The sequence below is a fragment of the Rhinolophus ferrumequinum genome, chromosome 10, assembly GCF_004115265.2.
Source record: "Rhinolophus ferrumequinum isolate MPI-CBG mRhiFer1 chromosome 10, mRhiFer1_v1.p, whole genome shotgun sequence".
In the NCBI taxonomy this organism is placed as follows: domain Eukaryota; kingdom Metazoa; phylum Chordata; class Mammalia; order Chiroptera; family Rhinolophidae; genus Rhinolophus; species Rhinolophus ferrumequinum.
The window spans coordinates 91,380,638-91,401,060 of NC_046293.1; the positions used below are offsets into that span (position 1 = coordinate 91,380,638).

A 20,423-nucleotide genomic window follows, 5' to 3' on the forward strand; every position below is an offset into this window, starting at 1 on the left:
CAGAGACACTAGATGACCTGTTAAGCCCACACACTTCACAGATGGCACATCTTGAACTGGGACCCAGTTGTTCCTAGCCCCAGAGTTAGACAAAGTCCTTCTAATTATGTTCCACTGTCTTCTTGTCCCCACCTGCAACATCAATACCAGGTTTACGCTGTGACAAACGCTAGTGTGACAACTGCAGTGGCATTCACATTCTCCACCCCATCTCATGTTGCTCTCCTTGAAAACACATCTTTAGGGGCTCTCTGATGCCCACAAAACACAGAACGGACTTGATCTCTGTCTCTGCTCCCTGGCAACGTCACAGTACTCAGCTGAAATGCCATTCCTTCGGCCACAAAGCCTCCGCAAATCTTAGCTGGCGTGTGTGTGCTCACTCGTGCACGTGCTCGCTCTCTCAACATCTGTATCTGGTTTCTCTTTACACCTCATGACACCTCAGGCCAAGGTTTCTGTGGGGACAAAGCCCCGGAGAGCAGTTTCCAGGCTCTCGGCCTCACGTGGAGGGATGCTGACTCGGGTAGTAGATGGCCGTCGGCTGTGGCCGGTTAGCCAATCAGCCACTGATATAACTGCTGTGGCTGCGCTGGGGAGTGGAGTCGAGGAGAGTCGGTCGGTTGGCAGAAAAGCGGACAGCAGGTCGCACGCGTGTGAATCCAGCCTCCAGTGAGACTATAGTGGTGTGACTCCCCTACCTATGGCTCCGTGGGTGTTCCTTTTTGGCCTCACCACATCCTGCGTTCTTATGTGGGCAGCGGGAGCTGAGACCCTGCAGGCCGCACCGCGTGACACATGGCGCAGCAAGCAGGGTGTGGTGTCGGCCGAAACTCTCCGGAATGTACTGGAGCAGTTTACACGTATAAAAGCTCAGTTTCGTAAGCAGGGTACGGTGCCGGCCACAACCTACGGAAGCATGGTGCAACGGTTTGTGCGTGTGAGAGCCCAGCTTCGGGAGGCCCGTGAGGAGCGACACCGGGAACGGGAGGCGCGGTCTGCCTGGGAGACTCAAGCCTCCAGCTGGCACACCACCCTCTTGGCCATGGAGGGTGATCTGTTGCGGCCTTAGGCTCCGAGGGTTGTGGACATCTTACAAGGAGGCCTCCACCCACTCAGACACCTGGCACGGAGAGCAGGATTCCGACCAGGTAGGAATGGAGTCTGACTCTGGGCAGGAGGACGTGTGGCCCCCACACAGTGTGTGGTGTCCGGTGGCCACTGTTCTCAGGAGTTGGACCCCCAAGGAGGGGTGGGAGGACATGGACGGCTCTCCGGCCAGCGTGGAGAGGGCCCTGCAAACTCTGGCTGAGCAGTTGCCGGAGGAGGAGAAGGCCACAGCCAGCCACGTGGGCTGGATGTTCCTCACGGCCTTGAGTCTCGATACGGAAAATGCGCTTAATGAAGTGGCCCAGGTGCCGGACCAGGTGTCCCAGTTGGAGGCACTGGAAGCCCAGGTCCGCCTTTTAGAAGAGGGGCCCCATAGTGAGGACTCTGAGGCAGAGGCGGAGGAAGCAAGTGGAGACAATGTAGCTCCCAACCCCCAAGCCCGGCCAATCTTGAAGCAAAAGGTAAAACGTGAGCAACCTTTGGGCCCTGGGGACGTTGCTGCCGTTGCTGCCGGCAACCCAGCTGTGGTTGCTGCCGGCAACCCAGCTGTGACTGAGTTCACGACCTACACCCCTTACACTCCCACTGAGTTGCAGGAGCTGGGGAGGCGGTACAGACAGAGCCCTGGAGAGCCAGTCTCGGCTTGGCTACTACGTTTATGGGATGAGGGAGCAGACAACATTCTCTGCTCCCCAGGTGAGATGGAAAAGCTAGCCTTCGTGACAGTGCATCCGTCCCTGTGACAAAGGTTACAGAACTACCATAGGTTGGCCCACGACCAGGGCAACCATTCTCTAATGGAGTGGCTCACTGCTGCGGTACGCACAGTATGGGGACAGGCTGGCGAGCTGCCAGACACTGTGAGTCAATGGCAGTCATATACGGAACTTACGCAAATCATCCGTGAAATGGGTATGAGACATGCTATTTTCAACCCTACTATGCAGGGGCCGGATGACGAGCTTCTTACAGCCAGCATGAGAGATCTGGTTTTGGATACTGCACCTGCGAGTGCCTTTGGATCCTTGGTAACCATTCTTACGCCCTATGTGGGGCGACGGATCCATGAAGTTACAACTGCCATGGCCACCCTAGGGGATGTTGAAAGCCGGAGGCGAAGGAAGTTAAGACAGGAGGTCCGTGCAGTTGAGACCTGGAAGCCCAAATCACAAGTAAAGGGGCGAGGTCGTGGACCTCAGAGAGTAACACGCGCACAGATGTGGCGTGACCTCGTGGCAGCAGGGGTCGATCGGAAGAAAATAGACCGACAACCCAATGCACTCCTGCTGGAACTTTGGAAAGAGTTGCGTCCGGAACAACAATTCCGGCAAAGCCTAAAGGAGAAGTCTGGGAAAGCGCGACCCGTATCCCTCCAGGACTTCATGCAGCCGCTTGAGGCCGACTCCTTTCAGCTTGATTAGGGGTGGGGCCAAGGTACTTGGTAGGAGGGGAAGAGCAGGGACCGGAGGCCCCACGTGGAACTGTCCATACATTGGTCCCCTTCTAATGTGCAGAGGGTTTTGGCCCTAGTTGACACTGGCACAGACTGCCGTCTCATTTATAGGAACCCAGAACTGTTCCCTGGACTAGCAATCTGCATTGATGGCTACGGGGGAAAGACTGTGACTGTGAAAGCCGTTTCCTTACCACTGGGTATAGGAAGGCTTCCTCCTCGTACCTACAAGGTTTATGTCTCCCCCGTTCCGGAGTATATTCTAGGGGTGGACATGCTACATGGCCTCAGCTTACAGACATCGTTAAGAGAGTTCCGTCTCCGGATCCGGGTGGTGAAAGCGGTGACACGCGGGCATGCTCACCACCCTCCTCAAGCGTTGCCACAGTCCCGGCGCATGGTTACAGTGCGACAGTACCGCCTGCCAGGAGGGCAGGAGGAGACTGGTCGTACAATATTGGAATTGGAGAAGGCACATATTGTGAGGCCAACGCACAGTCCCTTTAACTCCCCAGTATGGCCTGTCAAGAAGCCAGATGAGACCTAGTGAATGACTGTGGACTATAGGGAGTTAAATAAGGTGATGCCACCTTTGCACGCAGCAGTGCCTGCAATTCACGATTTGATGGATCATCTGACTGTCCGCCTGGGAATGTATCACTATGTAGTGGACTTGGCCAATGCTTTTTTCTCCATTGACATTGCACCTGAGTGTCAAGGGCAGTTTGCTTTTACTTGGGATGGGCGGCAGTGGACTTTTCAAATCCTTCTGCAAGGATATTTGCACAGTCCCACTATCTGCCACGGGCTTGTGGCCCAGGATTTGGCACAGTGGGATTGCCCGTCCTCTGTAGCTTTGTTTCATTATGTCAATGATATTTTATTAACATGAGATTCTCTTTCTGATTTAGAGCAAGCGGCTCCCTCTCTTCTCCGCCATCTGAAGTCATGTGGTTGGGCGGTGAATGAGCAAAAAGTCCAAGGCCCTGGTTTATCCGTCAAGTTTTTGGGTGTTGTGTGGTCGGGTAAGACAAAGGTCATATCTGAGGCGATTATTGACAAAATACAAGCCTTTCCCCGGCCGACCAAAGTCTCCCAACTGCAGATGTATTTGGGTCTGCTAGGATATTGGCGGGTGTTTGTACCCCATTTAGCACAAATGGCAAGGCCCTTGTATAACACGATAAAAAAGGGGGCCTCTTGGGATTGGACAGAGGCTACAGAGCAAGACTTCACTGCCACAAAAAGGGCAGTGCAGCAGGCACAGGCTCTGCAAGTAGTGGACCCCGGCCGCCCATTTGAACTTGATGTTCACATAACCCAAGAGGGGTACGGATGGGGCCTCTGGCAACGGCAGGAGCATCTCCAGTTGCCAGTGGGATTTTGGTCCCAATTATGGAAAGGAGCGGAGGTCCGCTACTCTCTAATAGAGAGACAGCTGGCTGCTGTGTACACAGCCCTAGTGGCCACAGAAGCCATCACAGGAACGGCATGGGTGTTGTTTCGAACAACCTATCCCGTCCAGGGGTGGGTCCGTACGTGGACCCAGGGACCCAAAACGGGGGTGGCACAGACCACCACCCTCGCCAAGTGGGGTGCCTACTTAGAGCAACGGAGCACCCTTAGTTCAAGCCCTTTGAGCACAGAGCTACAACAGGTCCTGGGGCCTGGGAGCTTGTGGCCCAGGCTGAGCCAAGCGCTCTGCCTAGCGGGGAGGACTTGGAGCCCTCGCTCTACAAAGAAGGACAGCCCCCAGTACCTGAGGATGCCTGGTTCACCGATGGTTCTAGCCGAGGGGCTGCAGCTGTTTGGATGGCTATTGGTGTGCCGCCCAAAACAGACACCATTTGGTTTGATACTGGGACAGGACAGAGTAGCCAGTGGGCTGAGCTACGGGTTGTGTGGATGGTAATCAGCCATGAGCCCAGGCCCCTAGTTATTTGTACTGACAGCTGGGCGGTGTTAAGGGGCCTAACGTTGTGGGTCCCTATGTGGAAACACCAAAACTGGTTGGTAGGACACCGTCCATTGTGGGGTCAAGCCATGTGGCAGGACCTCTGGGACCTAGGGCAGAGAAAGGAGGTGACCCTAATGCATATCACAGGTCACTCCCCCTTAGTGTCCCCAGGTAATGATGAAGCAGATGCCCTAGCACGGGTCCGATGGTTAGAACGGGCCCTTACCACTGATGTGGCCCATTGGCTGCATAGGAAATTGCAGCACGCTGGAAAACGAACCATGTGGCAGGTGAGGAGACGCTGGGGTCTGCCTTTGAAATGGCAGGCGATAGCAGATGCCTGCTATGGCTGCGCCATCTGTGCCCAGGACAGCCCCCAAAGGCGGGGGCTCCACTGGGAGACACAGCAGATTACGCGAGGGAGGGTGTCCCTCACTCGCTGGCAAGTGGATTACATTGGACCCCTGCCTAAGGCCCGCAATGCGATATACGCATTTACAGCAGTGGACACTGCTACGGGGTTGATGTTTCCTTGCCGTGTCCAGCTGCAGATCAGCGGGATACAGTGGTCGCTCTTACAGGGCTGTGCACCTCTATGGGTGCCCCCAAGTCATTGAAAGTGACAGGGGTACCCATTTTACGGGGCAAGAAGTGCAGCGCTGGGCTGCCAGGATGGACGTGCAATGGTTGTTTCATGCTCCGTATAACCCACAAGCAGCTGGCATGATTGAACGCTATAATGGCTTTTTGAAGCAAGGTCTCCAGGTGTCAAAACTCCCTCCCACGATGCATGACTGGGCCTCGCGTCTATGGGACGTCCTGAGAGTCCTGAATGAGAGCCCACGGAAAGGAGGGCCTGCACCAGTAGAAGCTCTGCTACATCGAACGGCCGCTCCCATTCAATTACAAGTTACCACCAGTGAGACTCTGTTAAAGCCAGGCTACGGCAGGAATGAAAACATTTTGCTGCCAGCACCCACATGCTTGAAAGCAGGGGAACGGCAGCAATGGACTTGACCCTGGCAGGTCAAAAGCCCCCACTGTCGGTGGTTTGGCCTGATAGCCCCATGGGGGGCCAGTTTGACTCATGATTTGCAAGTGACGCCAGGGGTGGTGGCTGAGGGGCCACCGCAAGAGACTGTAGTATACGGAGGTCCCGATACCGGGATGATTTTGCGGGGAACCTATGTGCTTTCACTATGGCCTATTATGGGGTCCCCTGTTCTGTTACATGTTGAAACTACGCAAGGGACTCCAAGCACTGCCAGAAAGGTCTGGTACCACAAACCGGGAAAGGTGCCAGTGGCAGCGACCCTCCTGTCCCAGGACAAAAAGCTAGCGTGTATCCTCCCAGATGGAAGAGATTTGCCATTGTTGGTTCCTAAGACTACTGTTTCTTTTCGTCCGTAGGTGCCTGTAGGCTAATATGGCACAAGGACCCTCACGGAAGACGCTTGTCGCGTAGATTGTGAGGTGAGACCCTGTAGGGGTGGAGCGTGGGGACAAAGACTCGGAGAGCAGTTTCCAGGCTCTCAGCTTCACGTGGAAAAGTGCTGGCTCAGGTAGTAGATGGCCATCAGCTGTGGCTAGTTGGTCATCAGCTGTGGCTAGTTGGTCGTCAGCTGTAACCCTTGAGCCATTGGCCACTAATATAACTGCTGTGGTTACGCTAGCAGCAAATGGGGGCTAGCAAGAAGATGGTGGCTGAGCTAGCAAGAGCGGATTGCAGTTAGCAACACGGCGGGTTGCAGCTAGCAAGTGGGATTGGTTGGTTGGCAGAGAAGTGGATGGCAGATTGCACATCGTGTGGCTCCTGTTTCCTGTGTCTCCAACTCAGCCACCAGTGAGAATACAGTGGTATGACTTCCCTACCTATGGCTCCGTGGGTGTTCCTTTTTGGCCTTACCATGTCTTGTGTTCTTATGTGGGGAGCAGGAGCAGAGACCCCGCCTGACACCCTGCATGACACATGGCGCAGCAAGCAAGGTCTCCCGCATGACACTTTCCTACCTGTGGCTCCGTGGGTGTTCCTTTTTGGCCTAGCCCCATCCTGCGTTCTTATGTGGGGAGCGGGAGCAGAGATCCCGCAGGCCGCCCACACGACAGTTTCTCAACCTCGGCATCACTGGTATTTTCGGCTGGGCGCTGATCTGTGCACCGTAGGAGGTCAGCAGCTGTCTCCCAGTCATAACAACCCGAAATGTCTGCAGACACTACCAAATGGGCTGTGGGGGCCACATCACCTCTGGCTGAGGACCGCTGCCCCGGCCTTACACAGCCCTGTGCACACTAAGAGCTCAGTGAATAATGAGGCTTCTCTGTAGGTTTTCTGCACTTCAGGGCCGTCACCAAAACTCACCATTGCGCGTCAACTTTGGAGTAGTTCGGGAATTCACCAAGTTCTCCATTTCCAGGTGGATATCCTTTGTTTCTCCAGTATCGTATAAATGGCGCACCTGGCAGAGTTAAAAAGGCGTAAGGAAGGAAAATCAAACACCATGTACCAAATTCCTACCGAAGAGCAGTGACTGAGATGAAAGGTTGGGATGGTGGGTTGGGCAAAGTTTAGACAGAAGTTATGATGCTGACCTTTTGAATCCTTTTTGGAATATGGTGGGGTTATACATAAACAAATACATGTTAACTTCAAGAAGTAGTGCTGAAAATTAGCTACTCAGCCACAAACGACCCTGACGGTCTCTGTTAGACCCTTTTTAAAAAAACGAGTCTACTTTTTTATTGACAACAGATATAGTAAAGCGTGATGCATTTTTATAAGTGAACACCCATGTAACTACAACCCATATCTGCTTTAAAACATTCCAGCCAAGTAGTCAGCATTCTGCTCCAAGCGGTGACCACTGTCCTAATTTCTGTCACCAAAGGATTAGCTTTGCTTGGTGTTTGAACTTCACGTCAGTGAAATTATACAGCACATATTTTTTGTGTGTGGTTCCTTGTGTGCACTGTTAATGTCTCTCAGATCCACCCATATTATTCAATGTGGTAATAGTTCCGTTTTTTTCATGACTATACATTCCATTGTATAACACCCCACAATTCTTTCATTCTACTGCGGATGGACGTTTGCTTGTTATGAATACAGCCTCACGAATATTAGTTCATGTTGTTTAGTGCTCATGTGCACTCGTTTTGTTGGGTACGTCGGGCCACGAGTGTCATGGCTACCTTATGAACTTACTACATACAAATACAGAGGGCCTACAGGTATCAATTCAGGTAGAGAGCAAATAAAAAATTACACAGGAACACGAGCAAATACGTTAAATGGGCCGCTTTCTAAAAACTGGTGGGGTGCTTGGGATGACTTTGTCCTGTATAATGTCATTCTCAATGTAGCAGTGAGGCTTCAGACATTCTGACAAACATCTCAGTATAAAAAATGGTCAATAAGATCTACTTGTAAAGAGTGATCCTGTCTGTGAGTAGCAGGGATGATCCCCTTCATTTTACAGATGAAGAAGCTGAGGTTCAGAGAAAGTGACATGACTTGTCCACGTAACAAGCGACCGGTAACGCAAGTAGAAGTCAAATTTCCCCTTTTCTCATTTTTTATTAGCTTCAGGTGTACATTCCTGACCAGTGAACAGAACAGGTACTCTTTCCCTACAATATGCAATTTGAATTAGGGGCCCTGGGATAAAGTCCTGGATCCATCATTTTTGTCACATTTGACATTCTGGCAAGTCATTCAACAATGCTCTGCCTCAGCTGCTCAATCTATTGATGGAAAACAGTATCTACTTCAGCCAACTCAGAGACATGTACTCGAATCTACTAGAAAGAAGTGTTGTGTACGTGTTTTTTATTAATAGACACATTTTAATATTTCAGAGGTCTGATCAGTCTAAGAATGACCCAGATGGAGATCATTGACTGGAAGGTTCTTACCTGGCTTGGCCGGAGGAAGTTGACATTAATATTGGGATACCTGGTGACAGGATCTATGCTGTATTGGCTGAAGTTTTTACTCACATTCTCAGGGGTGGTCTGAGGCAGCAACCTATAAATGCTTTCCCTGCAATAACACACAGAAGTCTGCTCAGAGCAGTGACAAGCACGATGTAACAAACCCTCATCCTTGACCAGCTTCCTCCAGTCCTGTGGCAGCTCCGGCTTCCCACCCCACCAGCCCAGTGGTCCCGCAGGCACTGGCCTGCTTAGGGCCAGTGAGAACAGCAAGTACATTGCTGTGGGTAGGGTGTAGAAAAGCCTGTCTCTAATTTAAGAGGTAACTAATTTACTGTTTTGTTTTTTACAAGTTTGCCGATATTTAATTTTTAAGAGAATCACTTATGAAAAAAACTTCCACCAAATTTACCCAGAGTAGCTTAAGTAACAGACTTAAAATGGTATCAACCACCAATTTCATCTAGGAAATCTTGTTTCTCTAGTTTTTCTGGTCAAGGCATTTGTTCTTTATCAGAAAGCAAATCCTAGGACTCTTACCTCATTTGCAATAATCTGTTTCAAAATATCTGACATTTGAGAGTTTGAGAAATGTTTACAGGCAGTTTGGTGTTTCCCTTTTAATTCAAAGTCACTTTTAATTTTTTCTCTTATTTTAGTATGTCCTGTATTACCACACTGATTTCATTCGTATAAGTGTTTTAAGAGGAATTAATGTACTGTTTTCATGCACTTGTTTATGTGACTGTCATAAAGAAATCAGACACCATCCTCTGATGGTGTACAAACATTCAGATACCATTTGTCAGAGACAAATTTAGTTTGGAAAGGGATAAGAGAAGAAAACTTAGATTAGATAATCTTTAAGTCTCTATGATTTCTTGAATAAATATCTCTTAAATATGAAAATATCTAACAAGAAAGAGAAGGAAGGAAGGACCTGTGCTCTGCTTGAGGAGCACACCGCTCGTCACTCCCAGTTTCTCACAAAAGGGACCCTGGCCACTTTCCGTTACCTCTCTGCCAGGACTTCCAAGGGGCTTGTTCCTAGAGACCAACTTCGTACCATCCAGGCAGAGTCCATAGCAGCTAGAAAGCCCCGGGCGATTCCTGTTCCCATTGGCCAAAAAGGCTATCAAGGAGATATAAAACAGAATTAAAATAAATTATTTTAAAAGAGGGAAACTAAACTAAGGATCTAATGAAGAGTTTGCTGTTGAAAGTAGTTTTGGGCTACTGTTCAGACACTGGACTTCTCTGCTTCACAGACTGGTAGACGGCCAAGTCACAGAAGTTCCAGCAGTTCCAGCCCTACTCAGCAAGTCTGGGCTTCGGTGGCCTGTAACCCTCCCTCCTTCCCGGCATAACTCCTACAGGGAGTTCAGCTACACCGTGCAACGCTGTAGACACTACCTCCGCAAACCAAGTACTCACACTGGTTCCCAATTACTATTACGTGCTGCCACTCACCTCTAGGAGGCTGTCGCCAACCAGAGCCACTAGTAACTGGTGTCCATTCTGCTCCCGCACCAACGCTGCGTTCTCGGAGGCGTACATACATGTGAAGTCGAACATGGCCACGTCAGGCTGCCCATAGTGATTGATGGCAAAATCCAGAGATGGCAGCTGCTGCTGGGTGGAGAAGTCGGCCGCCTCCCTGGCGTAGTTCAGCAGTGCCTCCTGGTCCACGTTCTCCCGGGACAGCAAGAGCTCTGTGTCGGCGTAGTCCTGTCTCCAGAGGGAAGAGGCTTCATGGAAAAGCCCGGACGAGCCTAGCCGCCCAGAGCCACACTACCGTGTCAGACATGACAGGTTTCACAGCCTTCCCCTTTCCCAAAAGTGGTTTCATGTTCCAAAATAATGCTTTTATACAAATTAAACAGAAAAAGGGGAGGCCGTTTGTAAAAGTGCCCAGGCTTTGCTGCCTACACATAGTCCTGGCTTTTCCATTTACTTGGAGCAAGTCACTACTTCATTGATCCCATCCAATCTACCTCACAGGCTTGTTCTGAATATGAAGTAAAATAATTTCTCTGATGGCACTTGGTAAACTGAAAAAGGACTTTATAGATTATGTTATTATCGGCCACCACTATCTTCTGGGTAGCGAACAGCTTTTGGCAGCTGGGACCAACAGAAACTTCGGGCCTTGCATAACTCAATCAACCTAAGGGAAGAACCCAAAGCTTCAGTGCCAAAAAGATGTGGAGGGAAGAGCAATAGCAGAAGGGGACTGGGAGGAAATATATTCAAAATGGAATAGAAGTTTTAAAAACAATGAGAAGGTTCTGAACGGCTCCACAGCACTCCACCAACAAAGAAAACAATGATGAGAGAAAAGGGGCTTTCCACGTAATGCAATGTAAACCTCCTTTTCTGTTTTGGAGGTTTCTGGCAGACCGAGCCAAGCCTTCATTGTCCTGAAGTGGGGCCTATGGTTTCCAAGTGTCCCTAATGGCACTCTCAGCCACCATTACAAGGTGCTGGAAGCCAAACACAAACACTCAAGTTGGTCTTCGAAACAATGTTCAGCATTAAGTGAGTGGCCACAATGGATTTCGTATCTAGCAACATACACAGAACACATGGTCAATACCCTCTTAAAAAAATAAATAAAACGGAAAAGTAAATCAGGTTTTGGCATTCCAGGTTGTTCCTACGTAATTTCAACTGATACCCATAGTTCTGCCTAAGATGGCAGATCTAAGCCTCCACTTGGTCCCAAGGCATTCCATTGGGCTCGCTGGCTATTTCTTACTGATAAAGCAGCCAACCAGATCCATCTTGCCTGTGCTCGGGCAGAGTGGGCTGCACACATGCTCGGTCCTGTTTCTCCGTACACACAGGAAGGAGCACAAGGCTGAGAAGGAGATTCCAGGTCACTAGTGGAAAGGGGGCTGTGCTGCAGACCAACTCATCGGCTCACCCCCAACATGGCTCTTAGAGAAGGCTCCAGTGTAACTGACACTAAAGTGACAGCATTCATTATCATCCTGTAGAGACAAAGGATGCCCTGAAACCCAGCGCTGAGTCTGTGGTGGGAACTGCACAGGCCCAAATCAGCACACCTGGAGCTTGTCCCCTCTGTCTTATCACGTGGGCACAGTAACTCTCACATTGAGACCAATGAGACTTAAGAAATTCTCCTTCAGGAACTGTCTACCCTGTGGCCTTCTGATTTCATATTCAGATCATCATATCAGGGAATGTCACACAATTAGTCACCTGGGAACAACGCGGTGCTGGATCTTGCTAAGGATAAACAAGAAGTCCTTACAGTTGGGTTATGCAGAGGTCTAAATACACCCTGACCCAGTCAGTGTTCCCTGGACCACAGACAGCCGTATCTGCAGTAAAACCAGAACCATTCTCAGGCTCCCATAAACACCAGTTACTGCTTCTTGGTCAAACTCCCTTCCCTCTAGCACCTCCTCCCAAAAGACGACCTATTAACCAACCAAAATTGGTCATATCAGAATTCTCTAGAATCACAAACCAAATCACCTGAATTAAACTGAACATTTATTCATGAAATGATATCTGAGATTTGCTTTGGAACAATCCAGGGGCAGGAGTGGGGAGTGGGCTGGCTACCGGGGGAACAATATTGGCTGCGTGTTGATAATTGATGAAGCTAGATAATGGGAAGACGGGGTTCATTATACGATTCCTTCTACCTTTGTTTATATTAGAAAGTTTCCATAAGAAGAGGTTTTCTTTCTTAAGTTTAACAACAACATTAGAGTACATGTTACCAGAAGAGGAGTTCGGGGCTCATTTTCATTCCCTTGCAGGAAAAACTCCACAGACAATAAAATTCCTTCTCTTGGTGATCACACTAAGCTGAACATAAAAACAGGTCTGAAAGAAACCCATGACTCACGTGCAGTATAACCCCTTTGTCCAGTAAGCTCTGCTTTTTGGCCGTCATAACGAAATAGTGTGTGTCGTCTTTGTAGTAGACAATGTTCTCCAAATCGATACCTGCAGCCGGAAAACAAGTGTGTGTGTAAGGGTTTGCTGAGGGGAAGGTGCATCAGGGAAGCCAGAAAGATCGTCCATGGGCGCAGAGACCAGCTGGAAGAGTCCAGGCAGGAAAAGGGAAAAGTGAAAGGATGTCTGGGCCCAGATTCTTACTTCCTACACATTTGGCTTATAAAAAGGGGGAATTTGTTTATCCTGCACTGCTCTATAATTCACTTGACACCCTAAGTTATCCTACAAACAACGATCAACAGGAAGCAGAAGTATAACGATGGGAAGAAAAAGGAAGGTTAACTTCTTAGTAAGGAGGTCTGGGCTAGTGATCCGGTTCAGTTTCTTTTATAGTCATCAAGGCAACTGGACAGACAACTGGATGTCTGGAAGCAGAGAGTGAACTATTGATTTTTTAAAGTTCAATTAATCTAAAAAAACAAAAGATGTAATAGAAGTAGATCTTGTTCTAGAAAACAGAGAATTGGGATGTAGTGCACATTTTTTGTTGCATCAAAATATCTAAGTGAATCTATTCAGAAGCTATCGTATAACAATCTCATTCCTATCTAGCACTTGCTTTACTTCTAGACCAAACAGGAAGAAGACTACACACTCAGTGCCTCAAGTCAGGTTCTCAACGAACTGGCAAACCACCAACCAACAGCTCACCGCATCCAGCACCATCACTTCAGAGTCACAGCGTAGAGGAAGGGGTTGGAGAAGAGCTGGTGGAAGGCAGAATGAACACTTAAAAACAAAGAAATAAAAATCGAACCCAGAGTAACCCAGTCCCTGTTATGAGGATAAAGAACACCAGAGCAGGAAACAGTGACATGGAGAGCTTGTGCTCAGGAAAAACACAGGAGTGAAGAAAGGGGACAGGGGTGAACAATACAGTCACAGCAATGACCACCCTCCCCACCTGACCGTCCAGGAGAAAACGCGTAAGTGCTTATTTAGATGTCTATCCTTATTGCTTTCGAGTCATCGACACCAACCTGTGGCTTCTCTCAGCTCCTGGAAAAATTTTTGGTTGAATATAAAAGCCACACCACTGATCTCCTCCACTTTGGCTTCGGCTGTTGTATTTCGGTTAATAAAATTTGCTGTAATGGCAATGGCCAGTTTGCCACGAAATTCTTTCCGACGAAATCCTGGATGGAAAGAAATTTTCAGAAGTGGCAACAGCTGGCTAGAGAGGAAGGAAGATCACTTCAAACAGGAGGGGGTGTTGATAACATCAGGGAACGTGGGGGATGGAAACCAATAGGAAAATTTTAGGGTAGCTCTTCTCTATCTGAAACTAAGGTGTTTACTCACCAAAGAATATACCCGTTTCCCCGAAAATAAGACCTAGCTGGACAATCAGCTCTAATGCGTCTTTTGAAGCAAAAATTAATATAAGACCCGGTCTTATAGTAAAATAAGACCTGGCATTATATTATATTATATTATATTTATTATATTATATTATATTTTACTATATTATATTAAAGACCTGGTCTTATTTTACTTATAGTCATACTTATTTTACTTATTTTACTAAAAGTAAAATAAGAACGCGTCTTATATTAATTTTTGCTCCAAAAGATGCATCAGAACTCATTGTCCAGCTAGGTCTTATTTTCAGGGAAACACGGTAACAATCCAGGAAAGAAGTCAAAGTTTCTCACATACTAATGAAAATTTGAAATCTGACCAGAATATTACTCAGTACTAGGGACTGAATTAAAAAAAAAAAGGCGGGGGGGGGGAGAATCCACTTGTTTATTAAACTAAGATTTAATCCTGCAGTGCCAACTGGTCAACGCACAGCTTGCCTCCTAGCACCCTTACAGGAGTGCCCTGCAAGAAGTACCCAAGTACCAGCTGGCTGGGGAGGCTGGGGCCTGCCACTTGAGTAGAGTAGGTGGCACACATATGCACAGTCTTAGGAGTGTGGTTTCTGACAACATAAAACTCATCCCAGGGTTTGAGAAGGTCACCCTTCACTCTGCTATGGACCAGGCAAAGAGCATTGACCAATACCTTCCAAGGTGTTCCTACGGCCATCCCCTCCGATGATCACTTCAAATTCATATTCTGATACAGGATGTGTTTTGGGGTGCACCAGTGCCCGCCAACCTATCCCTGTGGACCAAAGTCAAAATGAAGGTCATTGCCCAGATCACATTTATACATCGAAGACATTTCTAGATATGCAGGTAGGCAGACTCCAAGCCAAAAACACTAGGTATAAAAGCATGGGGTACAAACCACAGAAAGAAAGGTCCTGATGAAGGCTCACAAAGGGACATGCCCACCAAACAATGTTCTATAATCAATACAAGTGCCTGCGATGTTTAATACTATGCCCAAGGCATCCATTAAGCCAGGGTTCCTCAGGAGACATGGCTGTACAAACAGAGAAGCCCCTTTAACTAGTTCTGAAAACAACTGCAGACCCCTATAGTTTTCTACCTTGATCTCATCCTTCCTCATTCATCCAACACCCTTTTATCCCTCCTCCCTTTGTCCAGTCCAACTCACGTTCATTTTCTTGGTCCTCAGGAGGATGTACGAGTCCTTGGAATTCCACATTGACATGGATTTCAATGCCTAGGATCAAGGCTACTTTCAAAAGTATTAGTTGAAGCTGACGGATACCTGGGTAAACAAAAACATTACACTAGTGAGGGCACACTGAAGAGAGGACCGTCAGCAGCCATTGCTCGGGTTCCCACCTGTCCACTTACGTGGGTGGGGTTTATCCAGATTCCCAAAGCTCCTGTAACAGGAGACGTTTTCTTTCTTTTTAAATTTAACTTATTGGGGTGACAAAAGTTAGTAAAATTACATAGGTTTCAAGTGTATAATTCTGTAATACATCATCTACTGTATTGCTCCAAAAATAAGACTGGGTCTTATATTAATTTTTGCTCCAAAAGATGCATTAGGGCTTATTTTCAAGGAATGTCTTATGTTTTTCATGTACAACAATCTACATTTATTCAAATACAGTCATGTCATCTTCTTCTGGAACATCGTCATAACTCTCCAAACCCCGAATTCCGGCTTGAATTTCTTGCAACTCCATTTCCTGTAGAACCATTGGCCCCAATCTCTCTTGTCCAGCAATAGAGCTCTCCCTAAATGAGCACTTCTTGTCCATGTAGCCTGCTCGTAGTGCATTGGCAACACAGCTGTCAGTGACTTTATCCCATGAATTCTTCACCCGTCACGACCTCTTGCAGTCTAGGCTTCATAAAGTTTCCTCGCTAGTATCTCACCATTCTATTTTCAATGTAGTCATTGATTTCCTTGCGCAAATGGTCCTTGAATGGCTAGTTTATTGCAATATCAAGAGTCTGGAGATAGGCAGTCAGTCCTGCGGGAATCATTATTTGATCTATTCTTCTCTCTACAAGGAAGTTCTTCATGTCTTTAGCGTGGTGAGTGCTGGCTAAATCCCAGAGTAGCAGACCTCTTTGGCCACCTCGCAAAACAAGTGGCAGCATTAAATCGACCCACTTCCTTGTAACTGCTTGTGTGCACCAGGCTTTTTTGGTTTCAAGAACATAAATGCCTGAAACACGTTCAACCTTGTCTTTCTTGCCTTTAGTGATGATTAGAGGTGGGGCTTTCTTTCCATCCAGACGAATTGCCAAAATACAGGTAACACGTGCACTTTCGTAACCAGTGGAGGGCATGTAAATTGACGAGGCACCCCTCTGATCAATTGTCATTTAAGATCCGTGGCCCATAAACACTGCAGTTTCATCCAGAGCAATCATGTTGGAGAGCTGGTATTTAGAAAAGTCGATGCCATCAACAAAGGACTTGTGTGCAAGTGCATGTTTAATTACTTCAATATCTTCCAGTTTGAACAGCGTTGTTCATCTTAGAAATAGTTCATATCGCTGAAGGAAGCCATCCAGCCAGTGTTGTGATGCTTTGAATTCTTCTGGGGATATTTCTAACTGTGGTGCCATTACAAGGGCAAATGCATGAATATCAGCCCTGCACACAACCAAAGCCTTTGCTCTCCTGTCAACAATCCATTCACAAATGATGTATTCCAGCTCAGGAAATAATGGTTGCCGACCTGATCCATACTTGCGCTTCTTAGCATTTTCCTCGTCCACCTGTTGACTGAGGTTATCATATTCTTCTTGCCATTTTCGGACCATTCGGAGATCCAACTTCTTTTTGCTAAAAGCCGTAAGGTTCTTGTCCCGGGTCCTCCACGATTCCTTTCTTGTACTTGATGGAATAGCTCTTTCTTTTGCATTCATCTTGTCTAGGGGTCAAAATATTATTCCCTTTAAATCTACCATTAAATCAAGTGTTAGCTGAAGACTTATGAGACAGGAGTGGTTACAAAAATGATGACAGTTAAGAATGATGGTGCATACAAAAGCGACGAAAAATTGCAGGCACCAGAATTCAGAAAACGTTTCTTTATTTCACATGAGTGCATTAATGTACGTCCGTTACAACATACAATGTATTGAATTATGAAAATTCATATTAGACACAACCATGCCCGTTCGTTATCAAGTGTGCACATTACTCGTGCAATGTGTCTGTACTCTGATTGGTCATTCGGCAATAAGTCTCGAGTTCATCTGTTTACATAGGCGTTTACCTCTCGTCCAAAGGCTCCTGCTTGGGTATTCACAAATACTTAATTATAATTTATAGTATCATTTATTTTAAATATTAATGTTAATAATATTATTTATTTATATTTAATTATATATTAGTATTATTTTATAATTCAATACATCCGTTGTGTGTTGTAACGGATGTACTAAATGTGTCCATCTGGCTGACAATCTTAACTGGGGCTTATTTTTGGGGCAGGGCTTATATTATGAACATCCTGAAAAATCATGCTAGGGCTTATTTTCTGTTTAGGTCTTATTTTGGGGGAAATATGGTATATATCACACTGTGTGTGCACCACCCAGAGTCAGTTCTCCTTCCATCACCATATATTTGATCCCCTTTACCCTTTTCTACCATCTTCCTCCCCCCCTTACCCTCTGGTAACCACTAAACTCTTGTCTGTGTCTATGAGTTTTTGTTTGTTTGTCTTGTTCATTTGTTGCTTTCAGTTTTACTAACAATTGTCACCCCAATAAACTTTAATTAAAAATAAATAAATAAATAAAAATAAAGTACCCAGAACTAAACAAACAAACCAAAAAGAACAGGAGTCATTTTCCAAGCTATGTTCCACAGCTTCCTTCTTTCTTAAGGGCAAGAAATGTTCTAGAGACACACACAAAGCCACTCCCTCCTTTGGGTGAGGTGTTCAAAACGAAAAGCTCTGATACAACATGAGAGTGTCGCCAACAGGAGATACCCCTTCCTCCTGATTCTGTTAGATACACGATTATTTAGCAGAACCTACAATGTTTACAGGACATGGCAGTTCCCAGAGGAGGCAGAAGACGCGCGGCCTGTTTGGCCCACAGGGGCTGTGCTACCCCGAGGGCCCCACAGCGTTCCTCTTACATCCTCACCTCACTGATCCTCACACATCCTTCTGAGGTGGCAGGGGAAACCGTGGTGCAAGCGTAGCAGTCTCTTACCACTCATCCTCCCACCACTGGTCTACAACTGCAGAAAGTAAGGCTCAAAATTATGGAAAATCTTGCTCATTATCATAGTGAGATTTATTTACTTAATATCCAGTACGTACCTACCAGGTACCAGACATGGCAGCAGCCCCATGTCACTGAGATAGAAATCTAGTCCCTGGTGTAGGACAAATCTTGTCACATATAAGGCAGACAAATCCACCAAATTGATGACCTATGGTCCTCTTACCTACAGCCTGTGACTAATCTGCTAGGAGTACATGCAAACCCCCTCTTAAGTCACTCGGTTATTCTCCACAGTTTACCACAACCCACCCCCTCCTCGTCACATATGCAGACTCATTAAATCCCGTGTGAGCACACATTTTATGTTTGCAGACTGTGTTCCCAGATGCTGTACACACTGCAGCCTGGCAGATGGGCAGAGCACGACCCTGCCAGTGTGGTGTGGCAGCTGTGGCCAGTGTTTACAAACTGGTACAGCTGCTTCGAGCAGCCAAAGGTTCAGCAGTTGAATGTATTTCCAGGACACATCTGGAGGGGCTCAGAATAAAAGCTCCTTGATAAGGTTCCCTGGGATCATTAATGATGGTCAACACACAAGACTCCAACTTCATAATGTAGACACAATTTTCACGAGCACAGTCATGAAAACAAAACCACTGTCTGCATGAACCTGGATTTACTCCACAGGATCTCAGAAAAGCATAGGCCCAGGCTGAGCTTGGGGACAACAGGACTACAGCAAGAGCCACCTAGGCTGCAGACCTAAGAATCACCTCACCAAAGGAACAGCATTACTGACCTGCCATTCGCCAAACTATGCCTGTGGCTTCCCTAGAACTGTGTCCTTCCAGCATTTTGTTTCTACATCAGTAGAGCACCTTTCATATCACATTAGACAGCTGCATCCCTTGGCTTCTTCCACTGGACTAAGAACCACCACTGGTCATGTTTCTTAGCCCGGCCCCATTGCCTATCCCACCACTGCAAGTGCTCAGCAAGAATCCAAGACCTAACTTAGAAATCCCTAAGTTAAATGCCTTACAGTTAAGCATCACAGACTACAGAACCACTGCATGGTAGGGGTTCTGGCTCCAAGCAGAGTGTGTTTTCTACACAACAGATACTAGTGATATTGGATTAAACTGGGCTGTGGAGTATGAATTCCTCAGACAATCTGCCCGTCTCTTACTGAACAAGGTGGTAGGGTATGGGGGTGGGGTCCTGCGGGAGAACGGGCTTTACTCACTAATGTGGTCAATGGCTCCAGCACAGAACTTGCCGTAGAATTTCTTGGCCCCCAGACCTCGCAGGTCATGGATGGTGAACGGCCAGAGGTGCAAGACGTTGTTGCGGGAGAAGGCGTCTCGTTTCTCGACAACGACCACCTTGGCTCCCAGCAAGGATAAGTCGATGGCTGTGCGGAGACCGCAGGGCCCGGCTCCAATGATGAGACACTGAAAAACACGGCTGCCATCAGGGCAAAAGCAACCCCTCTTGAGAAAGCTCACATTTCTGTAAAGTTTCATCATCTCATGAGCGGCATTCCAAAGCCCCCCGAGAGGGCTGTTCTCCCCACTACCAAGAAACCTTGAAACTCATCTGAGGCAGAGCAGAGCACCGCAATGGCTTGAGAGAAAGCTGGTGGCTGCTATGGACAGAGGAGACTCTCGAATGTCAGTGCTGGACATAAACACTGTAAATGGGCAACATATTTAAATGGGTCATTGTTTCAACAAACAATTTAAAAATCACATCTCGTCTTTCATCATCAGGAGAGGACCTTTCAGAAGGTTTCTAAGACAAGCAGATTTCTGTCCAAGGAGATATAGATTGTTAAATACGTAGTGCAGGCAATCTGAGAGTCCTGGAATGGGTCTTCCACTCAAATGATCCCAGGAGGCAAGTTTCAAGGGCCAGAGTTTCATGTGCTGAAAAGAGTTCTAAAATCACATCTTTAGACTGCAAGTCCAGGAAAATGATCCTGAATATCCATATTCTAGAGAAGTACTCAGTTAAACAGACATTTAACTGTTTGCACTGCATGTGTGGAAGGAAAAAAGACATGCAATGTTTCTGGTTTTGGATTCCTTTTAGTCTTAATAAAATTTCAGAACTCATTCATGAAAGTCATGCCTTTGAATTTCTTAAATTTTGATGATGAATATCTAACCAAATGCAAATCCACTGGAGGTGGGTCTCTAGGTACCCACACAGGACAAATTAAAGCTCATAAAAGAACATCAACGACATAGTCATCAAGTCATTTGCAACTTTGTTTCCCTGTTAGCTTTTTCTCCCAGAAGGAGGAAAAGAAGAAAATGCATTGTTCCTTCTCTACTTCCTCACTCCTACCCTTGAAAAGGGACGGAACATCTCAGGTGTTTGCCGAGGCCGACCTGTT

At 47.1% G+C, this 20,423-nt stretch overlaps 1 protein-coding gene across 1 annotated transcript in view; it reads right to left on the bottom strand.

Annotated features, from left to right (window-relative positions):
* MICAL3 (microtubule associated monooxygenase, calponin and LIM domain containing 3) overlaps positions 1–20,423 on the bottom strand; it is a 219,548-nt gene that overhangs the window by 109,091 nt on the left and 90,034 nt on the right. The window contains 9 exon segments of the mRNA XM_033118574.1: positions 6,880–6,976; positions 8,433–8,559; positions 9,467–9,582; positions 9,921–10,178; positions 12,334–12,434; positions 13,427–13,582; positions 14,457–14,558; positions 14,958–15,074; positions 19,269–19,476. Coding sequence (XP_032974465.1) covers positions 6,880–6,976; positions 8,433–8,559; positions 9,467–9,582; positions 9,921–10,178; positions 12,334–12,434; positions 13,427–13,582; positions 14,457–14,558; positions 14,958–15,074; positions 19,269–19,476 — 1,282 coding nt within the window.